This window comes from Sebastes fasciatus, chromosome 10, assembly GCF_043250625.1.
Source record: "Sebastes fasciatus isolate fSebFas1 chromosome 10, fSebFas1.pri, whole genome shotgun sequence".
NCBI lineage: Eukaryota > Metazoa > Chordata > Actinopteri > Perciformes > Sebastidae > Sebastes > Sebastes fasciatus.
In genome coordinates, this window is record NC_133804.1 from 14,799,691 (window position 1) to 14,820,960 (window position 21,270).

General features: G+C 37.4%; 3 protein-coding genes across 4 annotated transcripts in view; 1 reads left to right on the plus strand and 2 right to left on the minus strand.

Annotated features, from left to right (window-relative positions):
- The window catches only part of abcb7 (ATP-binding cassette, sub-family B (MDR/TAP), member 7), a 28,398-nt gene extending 26,884 nt beyond the window's left edge, over positions 1 to 1,514 (minus strand). The window contains exon 1 of the mRNA XM_074648384.1: positions 1,276 to 1,514. Coding sequence (XP_074504485.1) covers positions 1,276 to 1,428 — 153 coding nt within the window. The 5' untranslated portion in view covers positions 1,429 to 1,514. The remainder of the gene's footprint in view (positions 1 to 1,275) is intronic.
- A 1,963-nt stretch (positions 1,515 to 3,477) lies between these two features.
- Positions 3,478 to 9,828, plus strand: uprt (uracil phosphoribosyltransferase (FUR1) homolog (S. cerevisiae)). The gene is made up of 7 exons (XM_074648387.1): positions 3,478 to 4,028; positions 5,564 to 5,606; positions 5,691 to 5,760; positions 5,969 to 6,031; positions 7,510 to 7,671; positions 8,278 to 8,376; positions 9,413 to 9,828. Exons 1-7 carry the CDS (start codon positions 3,796 to 3,798, stop codon positions 9,517 to 9,519), a joined length of 777 nt encoding a protein of 258 aa, XP_074504488.1. The 5' UTR covers positions 3,478 to 3,795; the 3' UTR covers positions 9,520 to 9,828.
- zdhhc15b (zDHHC palmitoyltransferase 15b) lies at positions 9,748 to 18,174 on the minus strand. 2 transcript variants are annotated; one of them, XM_074648386.1, is made up of 11 exons: positions 17,997 to 18,174; positions 16,068 to 16,094; positions 15,853 to 15,947; positions 15,622 to 15,742; positions 15,220 to 15,289; positions 14,887 to 14,919; positions 14,681 to 14,801; positions 14,370 to 14,502; positions 14,113 to 14,239; positions 13,660 to 13,778; positions 9,748 to 12,943 (listed from the first exon to the last, which is right to left on the minus strand). In XM_074648386.1, exons 1-11 carry the CDS (start codon positions 18,118 to 18,120, stop codon positions 12,900 to 12,902), a joined length of 1,014 nt encoding a protein of 337 aa, XP_074504487.1. In that variant the 5' UTR covers positions 18,121 to 18,174; the 3' UTR covers positions 9,748 to 12,899. The 2 variants fall into 2 exon arrangements, with proteins under 2 accessions (XP_074504487.1, XP_074504486.1); XM_074648385.1 differs by lacking the exon at positions 16,068 to 16,094 and having other exon boundaries at positions 17,970 to 18,174.
- Between the last annotated feature and the right edge of the window lie 3,096 nt (positions 18,175 to 21,270).

The following is a 21,270-nucleotide window of genomic DNA, read 5'->3' on the forward strand; positions in this document are numbered from 1 at the left end:
TGATATATTTACTGTATTGTTATTGTTGTTATTATATATATCTTGTCCTAATTGTTTGTTATCACTATTATGTAGTCATATTATTTCTTTATATTAATCGTGTCTCTAGGTGGAGGCTTCAGATAAGCCCAGTGGGTTTTTTGCCTCTTCCTGCACTGTATATTCTTCTTTTTTTTTTGTTATGTTGTATAGTTTTAAATTGTGCAAAATAAATAAACATAAACTGAGCTTACATCATAAATGCTCAAACTGGACTAAAATGATATAGCTATTAGTTAACAACTGGTGGTTGTCCAAAAAAACAAACAACAGCCCCCCCAAACCTAGTCTTCAAAATGAATATAAAGGTAAACCAATAGTTTAACCAACAAAAACTGAACATTATAGGCTTGTTGAAAATAGGAAGTATTGCTGGGCTGTTGCATCAGACTACATTATATGATGCTGTGCAATCATTTTGTAATTATCTGATGGACAATTTGGACAATAATCTGGCCTAACTTTAATCTGGCAAAACTGTCATCTCATCAATATACATATTGTATATTTATATTTTATATTGTATTATCTTTTATATTGCACTATCTCTTTTTTTATTGTATTACCTTTTCATTAGCACCTATGGGATTGTCACAATCTAATTTCGTTGTACTAGACAAAGACAATAAAGGGCTTGAATCTTGAATCCCTTTTTAGCAAGTTGTACATATAAAAGAAGCAGCTGACTTTTTGCTGAAAAGTAAAAGTTGTCAAACAATCAATAACAAGACTGTTAACGGTGACAGCATGTTACATCAGTTAGGTCCCCAGGGTGGCACAAACACACAGTCTTATCTAACATCTACTGTCTGCACATTAACACGTGACTGAGACTGACAGGCTACAACATTAGCTTGGTAACTAGTGACAGTTAGACTATAATGTCACTTAGCATACAGTCAAACCTAAAGGGGCAAAGTACCTACTGTGACGTTAACCATTCACCATGGTGATCAATATAAGGTTACCACAGCAACTACTGTATTAGCCAGTTAGCCAGCTAGTTAGTTAGTTAGTTAGCTGTCGTTTTAACGCTAAGTTAGCAGCTGGTTGGCTAACATTATACTGACATGACATCAACCACTCTTGCACAACAAACTGGCCAGCTATAACTCCACTGAAAGTTAGTTAGAAACACTTTCCATATATCTGCCCTCTGCGTGCTGACTGACTGTCACACACCAACAACACACTGCGTCCTCTCCTCTCTCCTTGTCTCCTTGTCTCCTCACTCACCAGATATGTACTTTGACGTTTATAATCCGTCCCTTTTTCACCGCGGCTTTTATTCCAAACGTGATACGAGCTCGTCTGTCGAAGGAGAAGCGCTAGTTTGCGTCTTTGGAAGTGAAAGCAGCATTTCAGCTGCGGTGCCAACATCGGCGCCATGTTTGCCGAAAGCAGGAAGGCGGTTAGTGAAGGCCTATGGAAAGGAGGCTGGGTAACGCGTCATCATCACGTCATATCTCAGGGCGGTATTGCACATGCGCAGTAGAAGTCTGTTTTTCTGTTAACCCTCCTGTTACCGTCAAATTTACTAACATCTTTTATTCTTGAGGTCAATTTGACCCCAGCAATTTAAACCTCAAGAAAATAATTATAATTAAAATTGTTACCCAAGTTTATGTGTCAGGTACTTTATGTTTGTTTGTTGACTACCTAAATAGCCCTTTAAATAAAATCAATATCACCCCCAAAGGTGGGGAAATCTTCTCGCCAGAATGATGTTTCCCCTCCCCCATGTCGTTTGAACTATCAGTGGTTCTCTCACTACTACAGTTATGGTTATGTTAGGTTAGGGCCCTAAAGCTTTTTGAAGATTATAAAGTTGCATGTTATAGTGTCCTCAATATCATCCAAAACAAATGTGTGTAAAATGTTGATATTTCTTATATGTTTTATACAGCTAAAACAGCCTGGGGTCAAATTGACCCCAAAGAACACCGATGCGTACAGCATGTGTACAGGACATTGAAAACATATCATCATTTTAATTTTATGTTTACCCAGTTGTCCACATTAAATTAGGAAAAGTCATTAAATATGAAGCAAAAAAAATGATGTCAATCATTTATTTAGAGACGTTAAACATTGAATGGGGTCAAATTGACCCCAAAGATAATAGGAGAGTTAATAGAGGTGTGAACTCCAGGATAAGAGCCTTGTTTCAGGACAGCATGGTTTCTACTCCGGCAGCAACATTTCATTGGAGTAATTTTGTTAGTGATATTGACTGGAAGAAAGTTTGGTCCTTACCGCAAAAGTTCCTTCTAACAAATAAGATAAAAGAGGTGTCATTTATCCACAGATTCTATCCAGTGAAACATTTCTTACAAAAAGTTAAAGAGTGACATATATGTAAAAAATCACATCCTGAAACTTGCTCTCATTTATTCTGGTCCTGTTGACTTCAGGACATCTCTGACTACAAACATGCTGAAAATCAAACATTTTTACTGTATCAATCTAGATATTTTCCAAAGTGAAAGTCCCTAGAGTGTATGATTCAACTTTTCCTCATGGTCTAGTGTTAAAAAAGTTAACAAAAATCGCAATAAATCTTAATATCGAATCGCAATACATATCAAATCGGCACCCATGTATCGTGATAGTATCAAATCGGGAGATAGGCATATCGTCCCAGCCCTATTATAGGGTTAAAAAAAGAGGTGTCATTTAAGTTGATCCACAGATTCTATCCAGTGAAACATTTCTTACAAAAGTTAAAGAGTGACATAGATGTAAATTGTTCCTTCTGCGAATCACATCCTGAAACTTGCTCTCATTCATTCTGGTCCTGTAAATTTAGATGTGAATTGTGGAAAGATGTCAATAATTTTATACTTCTTAACATTTTCTCAGATTTTGCACTGTACTATATAAATATTATATTTGGTTGCTATGATTACAGTGACAAAGACAGTGTTGCATTTTTTCTTATTAATTTAATTTTAATTCTCGGGAAGTTCCACATTCACAAGTGTAAATTTACTAAAAAAAAAAAAAAAAGCCTAATTTCTTTGTATTTATGAAAGAAATGGAATTGTATCTGTCAACAATTTCTTCCTCACAAAACAAAAAAGCAATGAAAACAATGAATGTATGCAATATCTTTAATGTTTTTAAGTGAAATTATTGTCATACTCTCGCGTGGTCTTTTTTATTATCATCTACTTATTTATTTATTATTATTGTGTGTGTTTTTTTTATTATTATTTTATTTTGGTTTTGTTTCATTTCGGTTGTCCTTTTATGTTTGTCACAGCTCTTTGTTTATGTTTTCGCTATGCTTCTTTTGTATGTAAATGTTTTTAATGTTTCCTGCTGTTACTATGTTTACTGTCATTTTGAAATAATAAAAAAAATAATAATTAAAAACCTTGTCCTAACCTCCTTCCATTGGCCTTGGCGGTTAGTCAACACGCTGTATACGTCATATCCGGTCTTCTTCAACTGCTGTCAAAGCAGAGCTAGTTTAGCATAGTAGCAGCTTCACTTGACTCTACATTTTAACGACATATCAGCCGATAGTTTGACTTTAATACGACTTTATAGAGTATCTAAAGGTTTGTGAATGTGGTGTTGATTAGCAGTATCTCCGCTGTAGATTGTAGACTCTGATAATCTCACTTTAAAACAGCTAGTCGAGGCTAAAGCACGTTGTCTTTGTCAGACTAGCATACAAACTGGGTCAAAGAAAAGGCTGTCTGGTTTATTTAGCACAGTATTATTAAGACAGAAACCCTCGCACTCAGGATGCCATGCCACAATCAGCAGCTGAACAATGTCAACAGTGGCCAGGAGCACCCAATGAAGCAAGTACGGTTTGCTAATAACAACAATAACAGCAGCAGCAGCAGTGTGCCTGCAGGGTTGTCCAGCTCTGATGCCTCCATAGAGACTGACAGCCAGCAACACCTGGGACCTCAGCTCAAACTGCTCCCTCTGAACGACCAGATCCGTGAATTACAGACCATAATCAGAGACAAGTGAGTCAAATACTCATTTATCTTGGCCATATGGAATACAATAAATCTGATGATTGTGGTACAGATTAAAGTATATATATATATAAAAATATTAGATTTAAGCAGTTAATTCTAGGAAAAGGGCAACATTCAAGGTGTATCACAACTAGAATCCTATACAGTAAATATACAATGTAACGAGAAAAAAAGTCAAAAGTTCATGAGAAAAAAAGTTGTAATATTATGAGAATAAAATCATAATATTACGAGAATAAAGTAACAAGTTTATGAGAAAAAAATAGTTGTAATATTTTGAGAATAAAGTCACAAGTCTATGAGAAAAAAGTTGTAATATTATGAGAATAACATGAGAATAAAGTAACAAGTTTATGAGAAAAAAAGTTGTAATATGAAAATAAAGTCATAATATTACGAGAATAAAGTCACAGGTTTATGAGAAGAAAAGTTGTAATATGAAAATAAAGTCATAATATTACGAGAATAAAGTCACAGGTTTATGAGAAGAAAAGTTGTAATATGAGAATAAAGTCACAAGTTTAAGAGAAAACAGTTGTAGTATTATGAGAATAAAGTCATAATATTACGAGAATAAAGTCACAGGTTTATGAGAAGAAAAGTTGTAATATGAAAATAAAGTCATAATATTACGAGAATAAAGTCACAGGTTTATGAGAAGAAAAGTTGTAATATGAGAATAAAGTCACAAGTTTAAGAGAAAACAGTTGTAGTATTATGAGAATAAAGTCATAATATTACGAGAACAAAGTCACAAGTTTATGAGAAAAAAGTTGTAATATTATGAGAATAAAGTCACAGGTTTATGAGAAGAAAAGTTGTAATATGAGAATAAAGTCACAAGTTTAAGAGAAAACAGTTGTAGTATTATGAGAATAAAGTCATAATATTACGAGAACAAAGTCACAAGTTTAAGAGAAAAAAAGTTGTATTATGAGAATAAAGACAATATTATAGTAGTATAAATATAAAGTAGTAATTTTACGAGTTATTTCCTTTTTTTCCCGCAAAGTTATGACTTTATTCTCTTAATATTAAGACTTTATTCTCGTGATATTACGAATTTTTTCTCGTGGAATTATGACTTTATTCTGGAAATCTCCGATTTTAAATCTCCGCCTTAAATCTGTGTGCTCCAGTGTGCTTTGGACATAGTCTCTGAAGTCTCTCCTGTCAAAAACTGTTTCCTAGTCACTGTCATAATAAATCATAATTTCAACTACACACTTTAAGAAGACCCTCTAGAACGATATAATTACAATTTTGCCCAAGCATCAACAGAATATTAGTGTCTTAACATCTCCACTTATTGTTAAGAAGTTTCAGCCTCATTTGACCTTACCTTACACATAGAGGAATGATCCCAATCAAAGATTTTAAGTTGAAAGAGATCTCTGGAATTGGATCAGCACCAATACCATACATTTATGTATCATAACAGGAGAATTAAAGTGGGTTTGGTGCATCCCTTGTGAGAAGTACATTCTGAACTAACCAAATGTTTATATTCATATTTTCAGGTCAACCAGCAGAGGAGACTTTGTGTTTTGTGCTGATCGATTGGTAATATCGTGACTCAATACTCCATACTGTTCGTGTATGTTGATAAACTACAAGCTGTAAGCTTTTTTATTTCTCCAACGACAGATCAGACTAGTAGTTGAGGAGGGATTGAATCAGCTCCCCTACTCAGAGTGCACTGTGACCACGCCAACAGGTGAGCATCTCTTTCTCTAATAACCAAGTCAACATTTAGTTTAAAGGTTGGACACAGAATCTGAGCTCGAGCTCAACGATTATAATAAAGAAAATGCTAAACTAAGTGCAGGGCTCCCATCCAGTGTCTTACCTCCAGTGTATATGTCTAGAGGGCTCGTACAGAGCAGCTACATTTGTGAATGTTCCTACTTCATTTTTCCCCGCAGGGTACAAGTATGAAGGTGTCAAGTTTGAAAGAGGCAACTGTGGAGTCAGCATAATGAGGAGTGGTAAGTTAAACCCGCCATAGCACACCAGCCAAATTAGAGTCTCCTTTGTAAGGGCATGTATCGTGTCTTCCATCCATGCATATGTGATTTGTGCCGACTGTGCACTCATGCTGTACATTCTGTTCTGCGCATATTCATCAGGTCGGGCTATTGTGTGCTCTGGATCAGTCGCCTTTTTATCAGTAGTCAGGTCTTTTCTCTCAGTGAGAAGTTATTGATCATTTTAATACTTTATAATACAATAGAATAATGTTACATGGGGCAATTCTGAAGGCATCGCAGTCAGCGACTCTCACTTTCTTTCTCCGTCAGATTTAATGAGACTCTTATCGCTGTCAAATGCAAAACCTACTGCAGTTATTGGAAACCCTGTATCATCCTTTTATGACAGAAATGCTAGGGCAGGAAATGTGAAACTTCGGCCTGTTGGACCCAGTATGGCTCAAATACAACATCTTAAAGGCAACGCACAACAGCCGTGTATGACGCCAGTCAAATCACCTGCTGCACCTGTTGATTTCTATCTAATCCACACAACAGTGGCGTCTTGACACACGTCCTCGTGGGTTGACGCTTATCAGCGTGTCAGTATACACAATGCTGTCCTGTTTTTCAGCGACACAACAGCATCCCAGCAAATCCATTTTATCGCGTTTGCTCTCCATATCGGCACCTCCAGGCTACTGTACATTTAATATTTTATTCCGCGTGGTGCGTCCAGTGTGTTCTATGGATGTTAAGTGAAGCAATGCTACACAATGTGGCCGATGTGTGTTGCACTTGAGTGCCGTCACTAATGTATTACGTAAATGTGGAGGGAAAATTGATATTGTTTTTTTGTTATATTTTAATTGACAGCACTGTATGCATATTTGGCACCAAGTATGGATATTTTGCTTATGTTTTAAAGGCGCAGTTTAAAGCTGCAACGATTCGATTAGTTGTCAACTATTAAATTAATAACCAACTATTTTGATAATCGAATAATTGGTTTGACTGATTTTTTAAGAAAAAGAGGTCAAAATTCTCTGGTTCCAGCTTCTTAAATGTGAATATTTTCTGGTTTCTTTGCTCCTCTATGACAGTAAACTAAATATCTTTGAGTTGTGGACAAAAAAAGACATTTGAGAAACACTAATTGACATTTTCACCATTTTCTGACATTTTATAGACAGAACAACTAATCGATTAATCAGGAAAATGATCAAGAGAGTAATCGACGATGGAGATAATTGTTAGTTGCAGCCATATTCCTATCCCTAATATAGGCTGCGTAAAAAGAAGGCCTTCACATTTTTGTTGGACATGGGCTTCTCTGCGTCTCATTGCAAGGATTCACACACACATCACATGTTGGTGTAAGGCTATTGTAAATCAGCATTGATGAAAAAAGTAATGCTGGCACACCGACTCCAAACAACGAATGTATTTGAATAGACAACATTTTGATCCCAGTTGTGTTTTGTGTCTCCCCACAGGCGAGGCCATGGAGCAGGGTCTCCGGGACTGCTGCCGCTCCATCCGCATCGGCAAGATCCTCATCCAGAGCGATGAGGAGACACAGAAAGCCAAGGTCTACTACGCCAAGTTCCCTCCAGATATTTACAGAAGAAAAGTGCTGCTCATGTACCCCATCCTCAGTAAGTAACGCAGGGCTGAGCACAGTTTATCTTACTGATGACTCCAGTTTACCGCCCTCAGTAGCACGCAAATGTCAAGACATGTCCATTTTTTGTGCAAATGCAAAAACGGTTTCATGTATTTTTCATTTTGAGAAACCTCCCCTGAATTGACCTTCACCGCCAAGTCTGCGTTTCCACATCATACCGGCCCATTCACACTGTTCTGATAATTATAGCTCTCATGGGGGAAATTATACACTGCCTGGGAGATGGCCACCAAGCTGCTGAATAGCATAATGAGGGCCAACAAAAATAGTATCCTAATAGCCCTGGTTTCCCAACGTGGCACTTTCTGCTCTCAGTTTTTTGAAAAAATATGATGGGGACCGCGCCAGGCTGACGGTATGTTTTATCATGTCAGAGTGATGGAACATATGGTAACACTGATGCCTGCTAACTGGGTCAGAAATGAAAGCCTGCCAAGTGCCCAGACTATCGATCAGCACACGGCTCAGTACATTTTTCAGATGCTAACATTAACACAAGGATTCTGTAACTAAAGTGACATTATGAACATTTGAATGCGAAACAAACGTTGAACCTTAAATTTGTCTATGTCCGCAGGTACCGGGAACACCGTCATCGAGGCGGTGAAGGTGCTGATAGAGCACGGAGTCCAGCCCAGACATATCATCCTCCTCAGCCTTTTCTCCACGCCTCACGGTATATACCACCACACAGCCGGTTCACTGCAGCTCATCACCAATTTACTTCTGTTTACACACCAGGTCACACACTTTAGTCTCTCCACTCCTATTTCCTCCTCTGTCATTGTCTTCATACAATATACTGCTGGGAACCACAATGCTGTTCAATTCAACCAACAAGTTTTAAAAGAGTGAACAAGGCAGCAGATTATCTTTAAATTGGACCAGAAACAGCGTTGTCCTGGAGTAGATTTCTCTCTATCTACTGGCCAGATAGCCGTGACATTTATTGTGGATATTCGTGGTTTTCCAGAGAAGTATTTCTAATGTTTATTTTGAACCCCTTGACCTTTCTTCTAGTGCCATCAATGAGCCAAAACGTCCACTTTAACACAGGACATATTGAAATCTGAAGGGCCATGTTAACATAACATTTTCACCACTCTAATGGTGAAAGGATAATGTACCATGCCTAAGGAATTAGCACAACGTCCATTACGATTATTTCCATTTATAAATAAATATGAATTCATGTTTAGTCCATGATGTTTACACACTGACTGCAAATCTGTTTTTGAAAATGGTTTTGGCTTATTTTACATTTGCATTTGACAAAAGGCTTAAAATAGGTGACCTTTGTATTTCATTTAGCTTTAGTAGAGACATGTTAATTATCTGTGTGTGTTTACCGTACTGCAAGCTGTGGTTCAGGATCAACTGGTTTTCAGCAATTGTTTTTGTTCTTCTGCATCTTTACTGCCAACATCATAAAGTAGACCTACTGTAGGCTCAACTGTTCTTGTTGAAAACATTTGGCAAAGCAGTGCAACATTTAATGAAAAGACAAGATTCACCCTCTACGGATAAATGAATGGCACGACAACCGAATCATAGAAAATAAGTTTGATTTTGGGTCTTAGTTTCTCAGGTTGCTTTTGTATCACTTTTAACCACTATTTTTTACTCCATCTTAACAGCAGCCGTGTTGCTGGATATCTTAGTTTACCTTTGAATACTTCATCAAGTGTAATACGTTTTACTTTTTCTCCCAGGAGCCAAATCTATAATCCAGGAGTTCCCAGAAATCACCATCTTAACCACGGAGGTGCACCAGGTGGCTCCGACACATTTCGGACAGAGGTACTTTGGCACCGACTAAACGGAGGACTACCTGAGGAACATGACCTGCAAATTGTTTTGAGTATATTTTGTCTTGTTTATTTAAATGTATCATGTTCTCCGTGTTGTGCCAAATACCATTTCTTTATTTTAAAAGTTCCTAAACTGACACAAAATGATTAATCTGATCGATTGTATTTATTATTGTGTTGTTTTTTTTTGCTGTGTATACTCGCGATAAAGAAAGAAGACAATCCCAAACCATATAAACAGTTCAACTTGAATCATTTTATTTTGCATGTTACAACAACTGATGGAAAATAAAGAATTTATATTTGTTAAAAGACAACAGCAAGTGTAACACTATCAGTACTTTTGGTGGTTCAGAGGTGTTGAAAAAGGGGAAGCGCCACAATCACATACTCCAAAGACAATTCAAAAGGGACCATACTGTATGTGCTCTAGCAATGTTGAACTCCTGTCTGCGTACTGGGTATAATTTGTCATCTTCTCATGTTATAAATATCCTACTATTTGATAAAAGCACATTGCTTCAATAGTTTATTTGAAGTTTCACTTGATGGAGCAAAATATACAGACACCGCCTGCAGCAGTAATGAATCAGTAAACTCAATACACAAGAAAAAAAGCTGGAGATTATAACAATAAATAGACAAGAATACATGAAACACTCGACATCCACATCTTTCCTAATGGTTTGTACATGCTTTCAAACACCGACTCATACCTCAGATGAAAACAGTTTGAATCAATAAATGACTTTTGTATTTCTTAGACATGAGCAGCATTTGATTTGGCTTTTCCAACATAGTAGAAAAGCAGATCTGATGAAGCAAGTTAACTGAAGATCAAAGAGCATCAAGGTTTGATAAAGGCCCAACTTTTTCCTTGACTAAATAAATGGGTGTACTCAGTTACAGATACGGTTTTAAAATAAGCACACTGGCTAAATACACACATCCATAAACCAAACAGTCTCGATGAGGAGAATCTGTTTCACTGGTATTCAAAATTTCAAAATGCATAAACACAGGTAGAAAAAAAACGTAGACTATCATATTGCAGAAGATTGCTGACCTGTACCAACCAGTGGATGAGGATCAGTCATAATATATACGTATATGTACAGTTATCTGCAAGTTTAAAAAGATCAAAAGTGAAAACAGACATACAGTAGAGGAGCCTATGTCCTCTCTATGAATGGTATTGTGGCTATGATGAAAACTAATTTCGCTTTGCATCCACACAGAAGTGTTATCATGCTAGCCTAGGGATGGCTGATAGGTCGTGACAAGTATATTTTTAAAACTATGTCTATCACAGTATGTCTCCTATGCTCATCCCAGACCTTAAAATCAAACTGATTACTGCATTTTTTTTAAATATAAATAATAATTTAATGATGTCATGATATACAGTATATTCAGGATATGTGCTAAACATTATATTTAAAAGGTATACTATGCAGCAATTCTCGCTTACTGTTTGAACACACAACTTTTGTTGGCCCCTCCTCCCCAGCTCAACGAGCAAGAGAGAGGAGCTAGAGAGTGAATGAAGAGAGGGAGCGGCGTTAACGAGAAAAGCAGTGAATCAGAAAAATGAAATGTTATTTTCTGATTGTTTCATGGCGGTTACGTTCTAAAGTACAAATAAACACATCCACACCTCCGCACAACCCTGCAGGAAGGTGCCGCAATTTATGTGAATGCAGCCAAAGCGCACGCTTCATCATGTCCGCTGTGGCCTCTCTGCTCTGCATGTGTGTGTGGGGCACAACCCCACCCTCGGTCAAACAGACACACAAACCTGCAGCTCTTTACACATCCATGACACAGAGAGAGTAGGCTTGCTGCGATAGTCTGTCACCAGTGTTTACTCAGTGTTTGGGCATACACCAATTACATGATTTGCCTACCGTCGTTTTGCTTAGTTTTTTTTTTATAGAAATAAAACCTATTTCGTTTATTTAGTTAATTTTCGCGCATCAGCGCCGTGTCATCAATACATAGTCGGACGACGGACACTACAAACTAAAAGCAAAAGACTCTGCTCTGTACAGAGCTGCGGCACAGAGTAGCAGAAGTCAGATTTCACACACACAGGACGAGAGTCGACAGACAAGACGATGCCGGAGGATTTGGTGTCAAAGCGAAAAGCAAAAGCGCCTAATTTGGCAATATTTCGGATTCAAAACCAATGCTAATAGGGAACCTAATAATGTTAATGCGGCAACACCGGTGTTGTCACAAATCATTAACCAGTGGGAACATTTCCTCACCATGAGAAAATGAAAAGAGAAAATACAGGCAGAGGGCGGGTTCTCTGTAGATACAGACACCACCACACACTTCTGGTCACCAGTAATTATTGAGAAGGATTATTTTTGTGTGAGTCTATACATAGTTTTTTAGGAAATTCCTGCATAGTATACCTTTAAGTTTGCCATAATACTCTTGTTGAGATTCCAGGATTAATTCTCATACATATGGAGCTGTAGCTGTGAACCAAAGCTACAAATATATGTTAGTTCTGTTTTTATTACTGTCACCAGTCTGATCAGACATTGGTAATGGCATTTTAACTCCATATTAATGCTGAAGTACTCTATTAAAGCACAATATGAGAAGTTCTTTCATAAATAAGTGCCCAAAATGTTGGCACAGTCTATTCACATCTATTTGCTGGATACATTCTTAGGAGAAATGGACTCCCAAAACACAAGAATAAATATGTTAATAAGGCGGAGGTTAAGTCAGGTATTATAATATGCTTATGTTCATTGAATAAAGTAAAATCTTATGTTAATATGCTGCAAGACCCAAACTGGTAGAGGCCCGACAACTGAATCACTACAAGAGACCTCTGGAGCATTATGGGTGTCAATTTAGATACCACCCTACACAGATCGAGCTCGAAGGTGCAACACCGTAAACTCACAGCCCAACAATGAAACAGAGGCATATAAAGTAGTACAGTGCCAGACAGAAGCTTCCCAATTAACAGTAATGTATAATCCCACAGAGGCCAGTGCCTTGAGATGAACAACCAGAGGGAAATAAATACGAGCCATGGTATTAATAGCAGTTGTTTTGTATGCGAGGTAATATTTGACAAGTTTTTTTTGTCCGAATCAAACTGATACTGTCGTCCATGAGAGGAGAGGTGATGCTACTGGTTGTCCATTGAGTTCCTGTATTCATCATTCTGTAAAACACACAGGTTAAAGTGGCAATGACAATCCAAATGCAGGTTTTAATCCACACGTTTGGCCCCCTTCAGAATTTTTTGTGTCTGAACATCCACATGGTTTGGAATGTGTTTGCCTCGTGGTACACAGTGTGTGCGATATTAATCTACATCCTCTGTTCCAGTGTAGATTGTCTTTACATTAACTTACTATTCCTCCATCTCTATGGTAACAGACGGATCATGGTCCTCAACTGGAATGAAAGAAAAAAAGAAATTTCAGCATGCATTATTTTATTAGTGTTTGTTGAAACTGATGCAGTTCATACAGTAGTTAATATTATGTTGCATATCACCACCAGGTGGTAGCAGAATAGTAAGGTTAGAATCCAAACACAGCAGACTGTTGTACAATGGGAGATTGGTACCTCCAGATTATTGAATTTGAATTTAAACACATTTGTGTTTTTGGTTTGTTTCACTGTCACAATCACATCCTGGATCCTTTTGTGGTACTTGGGAAAAGCTTTTGCTTGCAAAAACAACTCCAGTGTCTATTGAAGCACTGAGCGGCAAAACGAAAACAATTTAAAAACAACAAATTCAGAGCACATATTCAAATTCATTTTTCTGGTTGTACCAATCAAACCCATAGTAGTTTATCAATCCATATTTTTTATGGATTAGGCGGTATATTTATTGCAGTGAAACACTACAAATAGCACATTTACTGAGGTTAGACACATTCTTCAGACTTTGCTGCTGAGAAATATTGATCCAGTTCATCAGGTGACATTGTTGCAAATACCGTCTTTTTCTTAAAAACTTGAATTAAAAAAATACATTTACACACAATGCAGAAGGTTACTGATATCAGTTTTAAGATATTGAAAAGCCGTTTGTATTCTAGGAACGACAAAGAACATGTGGAAGTGTAAATATGCATATGACCAAAAGGAAAGTGACTCACCCAAGCTTCCCTCCTCAGAGCCGTCATCCGACTCCTCCCACATGTCCTCATTAGCTAATAAGGGGTTGTGAGACTCAGAATTCCGATTCTTCAAGGGGAAGTAGTGGCCGTTCCCTTGGCTGACGTGTCCAGCGCACAAAAGAAAATGGGAGCTAGTTAAGGAACCGTGGCCATTACCTCATTCCATCCACTGATCCAGTCCCTCATTCTACATTTTGTTCATTAGCTTTGACGCCGCTACATGTAAAACAATTCTATATTCAACTCAATATGGTCCATTCTATCAACTATCCATATCCCCTGTAGCTTATCATATATATATTTATATATATATATGTTGCATGGCATTGTTCTCTGGTTCAGTATTTTAATTCTGTGTATACTGTATAATTCGAAACGTTAATCATTATTATTATGCATCTTTAACTTGCTGCCTCTTGACAACAAACTCACCTTGAGAAAACAGGGATGAACCACAGCCTCCGATCTTCTCCAAATACCTGCTGCAGGTTTCTGCGTATGCCGACATTGAAGCCATTTCTGTCTGGACCACCGACAAAAACTGGAGCCGAGAAGGCCTCTAGAAAAGGAAAAAAACAATCAGAATATGTTTTCAATTCTGCACATCAACTCTTAAAAAGGACATACATGAGAGAGCAGCTTCATGAGCAGAATATAAGGGGTTATCCGATAAATATGTAAATCCTCACCTAAAGTAGATCGGTTCTTGGCCACCAACCAACAGTGGTAGCCAAAGAGGAACATGAGACTGACGAAGAACATGAGCGCCACAAACATGAGGAAGAGGACATGGAACTTTGCGGGCCCATTTGACAATTCCCCCTGGGAGAGAGAAACAGGAGAACGAGAAACTTGAGAAAATGTTGGGCTTTAAAAGGGTATAACTCACGCCACTGGGTTTAGCTCTCTGTTCTCCAGGAATAGTGTCAACAATGTGCAACTAATGTTATATAACTCCATTATGATGTTGAGCACGAGTGATAATTTAGATGACACTCACCACCCAGAATTTGAGGAAATACTGAAAGACTGTTGCTCCGATGAATACACAGTACACCATGGAGTAGGAGAGAAAAAGCAGGAAAAACTTGTAGTTGGCAAAGCCCACGCAGTTGTTCACCCTGAAAAAAAGACATTCTGGTGTCAGAGCAAAATGTCTGCATAAATTCCTCCAAGCAGGGAAATACAGGCTTGGTTACTACTTACCAGGGACAGTGATGGTCCATCTTCAGGACACATCTTTAAAAGAAAAAACACATTTTGTTTCTGCATTTCATTTTGACAGTATGGCAGCTATGTTAAAGCAGTAAATACCACTCATCATATCATAAAACTCTCAATACAACCTTCTCGTCTTCTGACAGCACTCTGATTCTTTGTGGTGAACCTCTGCCCTGATTGATCATTATTCTCTCGGAGAGATAGTGTGCCAGCAAAACAACACCTTCTAATTATCACAAGAGTCCCAGGCCAACAAGGATCTCCTTGCCTAGGGCAATCTCTCTAGATGAATGGATTTAGGAGGAAAGAGTGACTTACGTTTCACAAACCGAGCAGTGGTGACAGCGGTCAGGCTTCAGTACCTGGCAGCGGTCGCAGAACCTGATAGCTAGAGACAACAGGATGGCCAGGTGAACGAAAGACATTTGAGCTGAGCTTACCCTTCACTTACTTCCTGTAGCCTAGATCTTAGTCTTAGCAATCAGCACTAATGAAAGAGATGCATTGGCTGATTACTCTGGATGGGGATGCTCAAGAGCACACACACAAAGCTAATTGCCCTAGCCTTCTTCTTTTCAACGCACACAGATTATGTGCGAGATGACGGACTGTGGTTAATGAACCTGCCTTGTTACTCCGGTGGCAAATAAGTGAATAATTCCATATGAAATGATATCATTGCAGTGAGTAAAATATAAATTACTTGACAGGACAATTTACCTCCAGATTGAGCTCGACTAAAGATGGGCAGCTTCTTTGCAATCTCAACCAGGATTTGTTTCTGAGCATCTGGCCTCTCTTCAAACTCGTATCTTTGCTTGTCCGAGTATGACAGCTGAAACTAGAGCGACACACAACAAACATCAAATCTGTGTTACAGCATAGTATGTATAGTACAATAGATCAGCAACATGATGTTCACCCTGTCATCTATAAACAGTTCAGGATTACCTTTTTGCATGGTGATGCAGGAGGGGTAAATATGGACTTCCAGTATGTCCAGGAGAACATCACAAAGCAAACATGAAACACCAGTAGATATGCCACTGAAAGCACAAAAACAATAGGCACAATTATTTACAAAACACCCATAAAATAAACGTAATGTATTGTATAGAAGCGCACCCTGCTTGTGCAAAAGCACAAAAAATGTGAGGGTAACTCACCTTTTTCCAGTGTGCTGATGAGTGTAACTGTAAAAACAGGAATATGGCATTATAAAAAACACAAGCCGGGTGCTAGACAGTGTAGCTAACTGTTACCACTAACACTAGTTATCTTTATCTTTATCTTTTATTCGGATCTCCATTAGCTGTGGCTGAAGCCCAGCTATTCTTCCTGGAGTCCACTTAAATCACTTTGAACTCTTAGGCTACATTTCAGTACATAATCACTTTACAATCTTTACCAACAATGACCACAACATCAAAAGCGACAGCAACAAAACACAGCAATATTCAAGACACAACCCAACACACAACACAGGACCTAGGTTCAAGTTAATACTATTCACAGAGTATAGAGGTCAATGTGATTCATTAGTGGTTGGACCATAGCATATTATGTCAAAATACAAAAACATACAAAAACAAGCAACAACTTCTTTTACCATAAATATTAACAGGACTTTGTATTTATCCAACATTAAACTTTTTATGATTTGATGTTAGCTAAATATCAGCAGACACAGAGAGCTGTTCAGCAAGGAGATGTTTTTTCTTCAATGATATACCCAGGCAGAGTGTTCACCATGTCACCATGGCTCTGTACACTACAGTACTTTTCAACATGTTAGTTTTCACCTTCGGAAGTGTGAATCTGCCTTCAGTGTTATGCCTGATACTGAACTCATGTCCATCTGAACTGAAGCATAATTGTTTATATAATACCCAGGGCAATTTAGTTACTGATATATTTCCTGTGAAATTAAGCAACAAGGCAGTAAATCTGTCTTTTACTTTTCCTTGTGATGGATGTTAGAAATAAAAAGGGGATATAATGCAGCATAAAGGGTACAATGCAGACATAGAAAGAAAATAAATAAATAAAGAGATAAATAAAGAGATAAACGTTAGAAATAAAAGAAATAGAAAAAGATAACAATAATAATAATAATAATAACAATAATGATAATAATGATAATAATAATAATAATAAAAAAGATAAATAAGTTCAAAATTATAATGATAATTAAAAAATAAATAAATTAAGCAACAAGGCATTAAATCTGTCTTTTACTTTTCCTCGTGATGGATGTTAGAAATAAAAAGGGGATATAATGCAGCATAAAGGGTACAATGCAGACATAGAAAGAAAATAAATAAATAAAGAGATAAACGTTAGAAATAAAATAAATAGAAAAAGATAATAATAATAATAATAATAATAATAATAATAATGATAATAATAATAATGAAAGATAAATAAGTTCAAAATTATAATGATAATTAAAAAATAAATAAATTAAGCAACGAGGCAGTAAATCTGTCTTTTACTTTTCATCTTGATGGATATAATGCAGCATAAAGGGTACGATACAGACATAGAAAGAAAGTAAATAAAGAGATAAATAAAGAGATAAACGTTAGAAGTAAAAGAAATAGAAAAAGGTAATAATAATAATAATAATAATAATAATAATAATAATAATAATAATAATAATAATAATAATGATGATGATGATGATAATGATAATAATAATAATGAAAGATAAATAAGTTCAAAATTATAATGATAATTACAACAACAACAAAAAATTAAGCACCGATGCAGTAAATCTATTTAAGACTATGTAAAAGAGGAACAACATGACCTGCTAACACTGACTAGCTGCAGTAGACTGGCAGGTTGCAGCTAGGAGGAACAACAGCAGCCAGTCTGTGTTTGAACACAGAGTTAACACTAACCAATAATGACAATGAGACATTTAACTAGGTGTATTTAAAGCTAAATGTCACGTTAAGCTATTAAAAGCACACACACACCCTGATCCACTTCCGCCTAGCTGCTGTCTGTCATCAGGTTCATGTTGTCAACACTGCTGTGCGGCAATCTGCGAAAATCACAACACACAGACTGTAGTTTCTCATACTCACACAGACATAGCTCAAAGACGTAGGCGTAGTAGGACCACAGCACCACGGAGGTGATGATAAGAACAGGTATCCAGGAGAAAACCCTCTGACAGCATCTCAAACCTCTGGAGAGAGCCATGTTCATCTAACCTCTCTGCTCTCATCGGCGCTCCACTACCAGGCCTGGGATTTATCCCATCAGTGAGATCGGCGAGCGATTCACCGAACTGAAGGAGCCAGAGCAGCATCCTCAGTCAGTTTGATTGTGTAAAGCAGGGGTCAGCAAGCTTTACTGTCAAAAGAGACACTTCAGGCAAAGAAATAGATTTAAAAAATCTGTCTGGAGCAAAACATTTGAGCATTTTGATGAAGGCAACACAGTTTATAATCTAAGTATATAGTCTATATATATATATATAAAGTATATAAGTGAGTGATGCAGTGAGGGCCCAAGTGCAAATGTGAGTACTAGGGCCACATTGAGGGGGAAAAAATCAGAGATTTACAGAATAAAGTCATAATATTAGGAGAAAAAAAATACGTAATTTTACGAGAATAAAGTCATAACTTTACGAGAAAAAAAAGTCATAATATTACGAGAATAAAGTCATAACTTTACGAGAAAAGAAGAAAATAACATGTAAAATTACTACTTTATAATATCAAAACTTTTTTTTGCTGTACATTGGGAGTAATTTAGGGTTCAGTGTGGCCAGGAGGAGCTGGGGATTGAACCCACAACACCTACATCCACAATTAATGGACAACTTGCTCTACCAGCAACACTCCAGCCAGCCAAGTGCAGCGTTTTCACATGAGTCCTACATGGTCCAACACACAGGAGCATGAACAAACCAAAACTCTTACCACTTTGTTTTCTATAAGAGCCATGTTGTATCATTTACATTTTTTTGTATTTGATTCTCATAGCAAAATTACATTGTGTTATTAATGTTTGATATGCATTAGAATTAAGATATTTAGTCATGTTGTAGAATGGGCTTTGATCCATTTAGACTCTGATGTGTGTTTCGCCCTATTAAGACGTGCTCCTCTAGTCTGTCCTGCTATTGGACAATTTGTGTGTGTCCCTTTAAGTGAGATTAGTGAGAGTTAGGCTTCAATGGAGCAGGATGGGGAGCAACAATTTTTCTGACCGCAGATAGTAGACTGTATTTCACTTATTTTCAGCAGGATTGGTTAGTTTTTGATAGTTCATCATGGAAATATTTTTGTTTATTTTCATTTTCGTGGAATAAACTTCTTTTCACTCACAATACGAGCCTCATCATTGAAGCTGACCAAGGAGTGAGTGTCTGCAGAGGGCAAGTGGAAGTTGGACAGAAACCTTTACATCCTGCTAGAAGTGGTGAGGACAGTTTATAGCAAGCTGCCACTACATCTAGTTTATTAGATAGTGGACAACAGAGAGCTGACAAGGGGAGAGAGAGATTGGGGATGACACAAAACACAGGTCCCCAGCTGGACCTGAATGAGGAATTGATTTAACTTTAACAGTACATTTTTCAATTAAGTGCTCTTGTTTACTCCTGCGTGTTTCATTTGTAGGTTATACAACCCGTTGGGTTCTTGTCAAAATATCTGCAGGCCACACACACACGTACGCATGCACACACACACACACACACAAGAAATCACCTAATTGTTTTGCCCTCCCAAGAGCAAATGGATTGGATCAACATTCTTTGAGTATGAGCTATGAATGCTGCTGCAGTTCATTTATTTTTAACATAAAGACTGATGTTCACCTTTTCCATTAAGATGCTCTGTGAATTACATCACCTTGGATCATTTCTTATTTGATTTTAATGTGATAATTCTGCATTGAGTTACTTTCATCCCTACCATCCACAATTTATACACATTTCACTGGATTAAATTAAACTTTAATGATAATGAATGGGGGGTCGCTTTGTGCATTGCAGCAACAAGCAGTAACAAGATGCATCAGAGGAAAATTAATTTAAAGAAAGAAAAGCGCAAATGAGTGCTCACAAACCCAGTAATTGCACATGTTGTTCATATTATGGGAATAATGTGGATTCCAGTAAAGACGTGTAAAACAAAAGTAATAGTATAAGTGGCAGCAAATGCAGGCATGTAACAAAAAATGCAGTGTGAGAGTTGTTTAGCATCTATTTATGAGAAAGAATATGTGCAATATTTTCACATTAAAAGGTTACAGAATATCATATAGTGCAGTATAATGGGGGCTTCTGTGGTCAGAACGTTCTGGAAGATGTGATTGATATTTGGCTTCCTGTCACATGTTCGAGGTATGAGGTGTTTCAATGTAGGAGGTAAAAAGGATTGTGTGTTACTTTCTCCAGGTTGTCAGGTTCAACCCTATGACAGCCAGCCTTTACACTACTCTGTTAATTCTGTCTGCCTCCCCTGAATACCAAAGCTAATATAATGCTCAAGGAACGATTGATTACATGTAATGCTGAAAAGTCTGAAACTCATCAAGACGAAGAGTTGGCGTTGCTTCTGCTCAGTGCCATTTGAGGTTGAGAACTAGCTGCTCACTCTGGATAGAGACAGATGTCAGTTCTCTCGCTCTGTTGGAAATTTACTAACAGCTTCTTCATCTAACTGAGGCTGAGCAGCAGATTATTCTCCTCTCACTAGTTGAAAGTCTCTGCCAAGTTCTTGCAATCACCCCAAAACAGAGGAGCAATCAGAAAACCTAGAGGTAACACAACTCACAATTGAGTCTGAATTTGAGGGAGGAGAACTGCTCTGGAGCATAGACTGTCTAAGTGTATATACCGTGAAGATGGACGACATGACAGCTCCACAAAAGTGAAGCCAAAACATCTGGATCGCCCCCTGGTGGTTGGCTGCAGAATAGGTCATAAAGCCTGTCCCCTCCATGTTAGCAGATGGGACATGGACCAAACTAAAAAGTCAAAGTACACGTCATATTAATGTTTCTCAAAAATGTTTTCTGTAATTTTAGGTAGTTCTTATCACACTAATGTACACATATGTTCAAGTGTTCATTTTGTGATAAATTTGGTTTTAATTAGTTTTTCGATGCTATAAAAAGAGGGTGAAACGTCATGATTGACAGCTGTGATTGACTGCTGCTCTGAGTGAAGTAGTCACGCAGCCGGAGGCTCTGAATTGTACGAGAGAGGAGATGTAACTTTCCATAACAATCATGAGTCTGTGTAATAGAACATGTGTCAATTTGATCATAAATGTAGTTATAGAGATATTATGGTTACTTGTTGTGTCTGTCTATCCAGTGGGTGGAAGAGGAGACAAG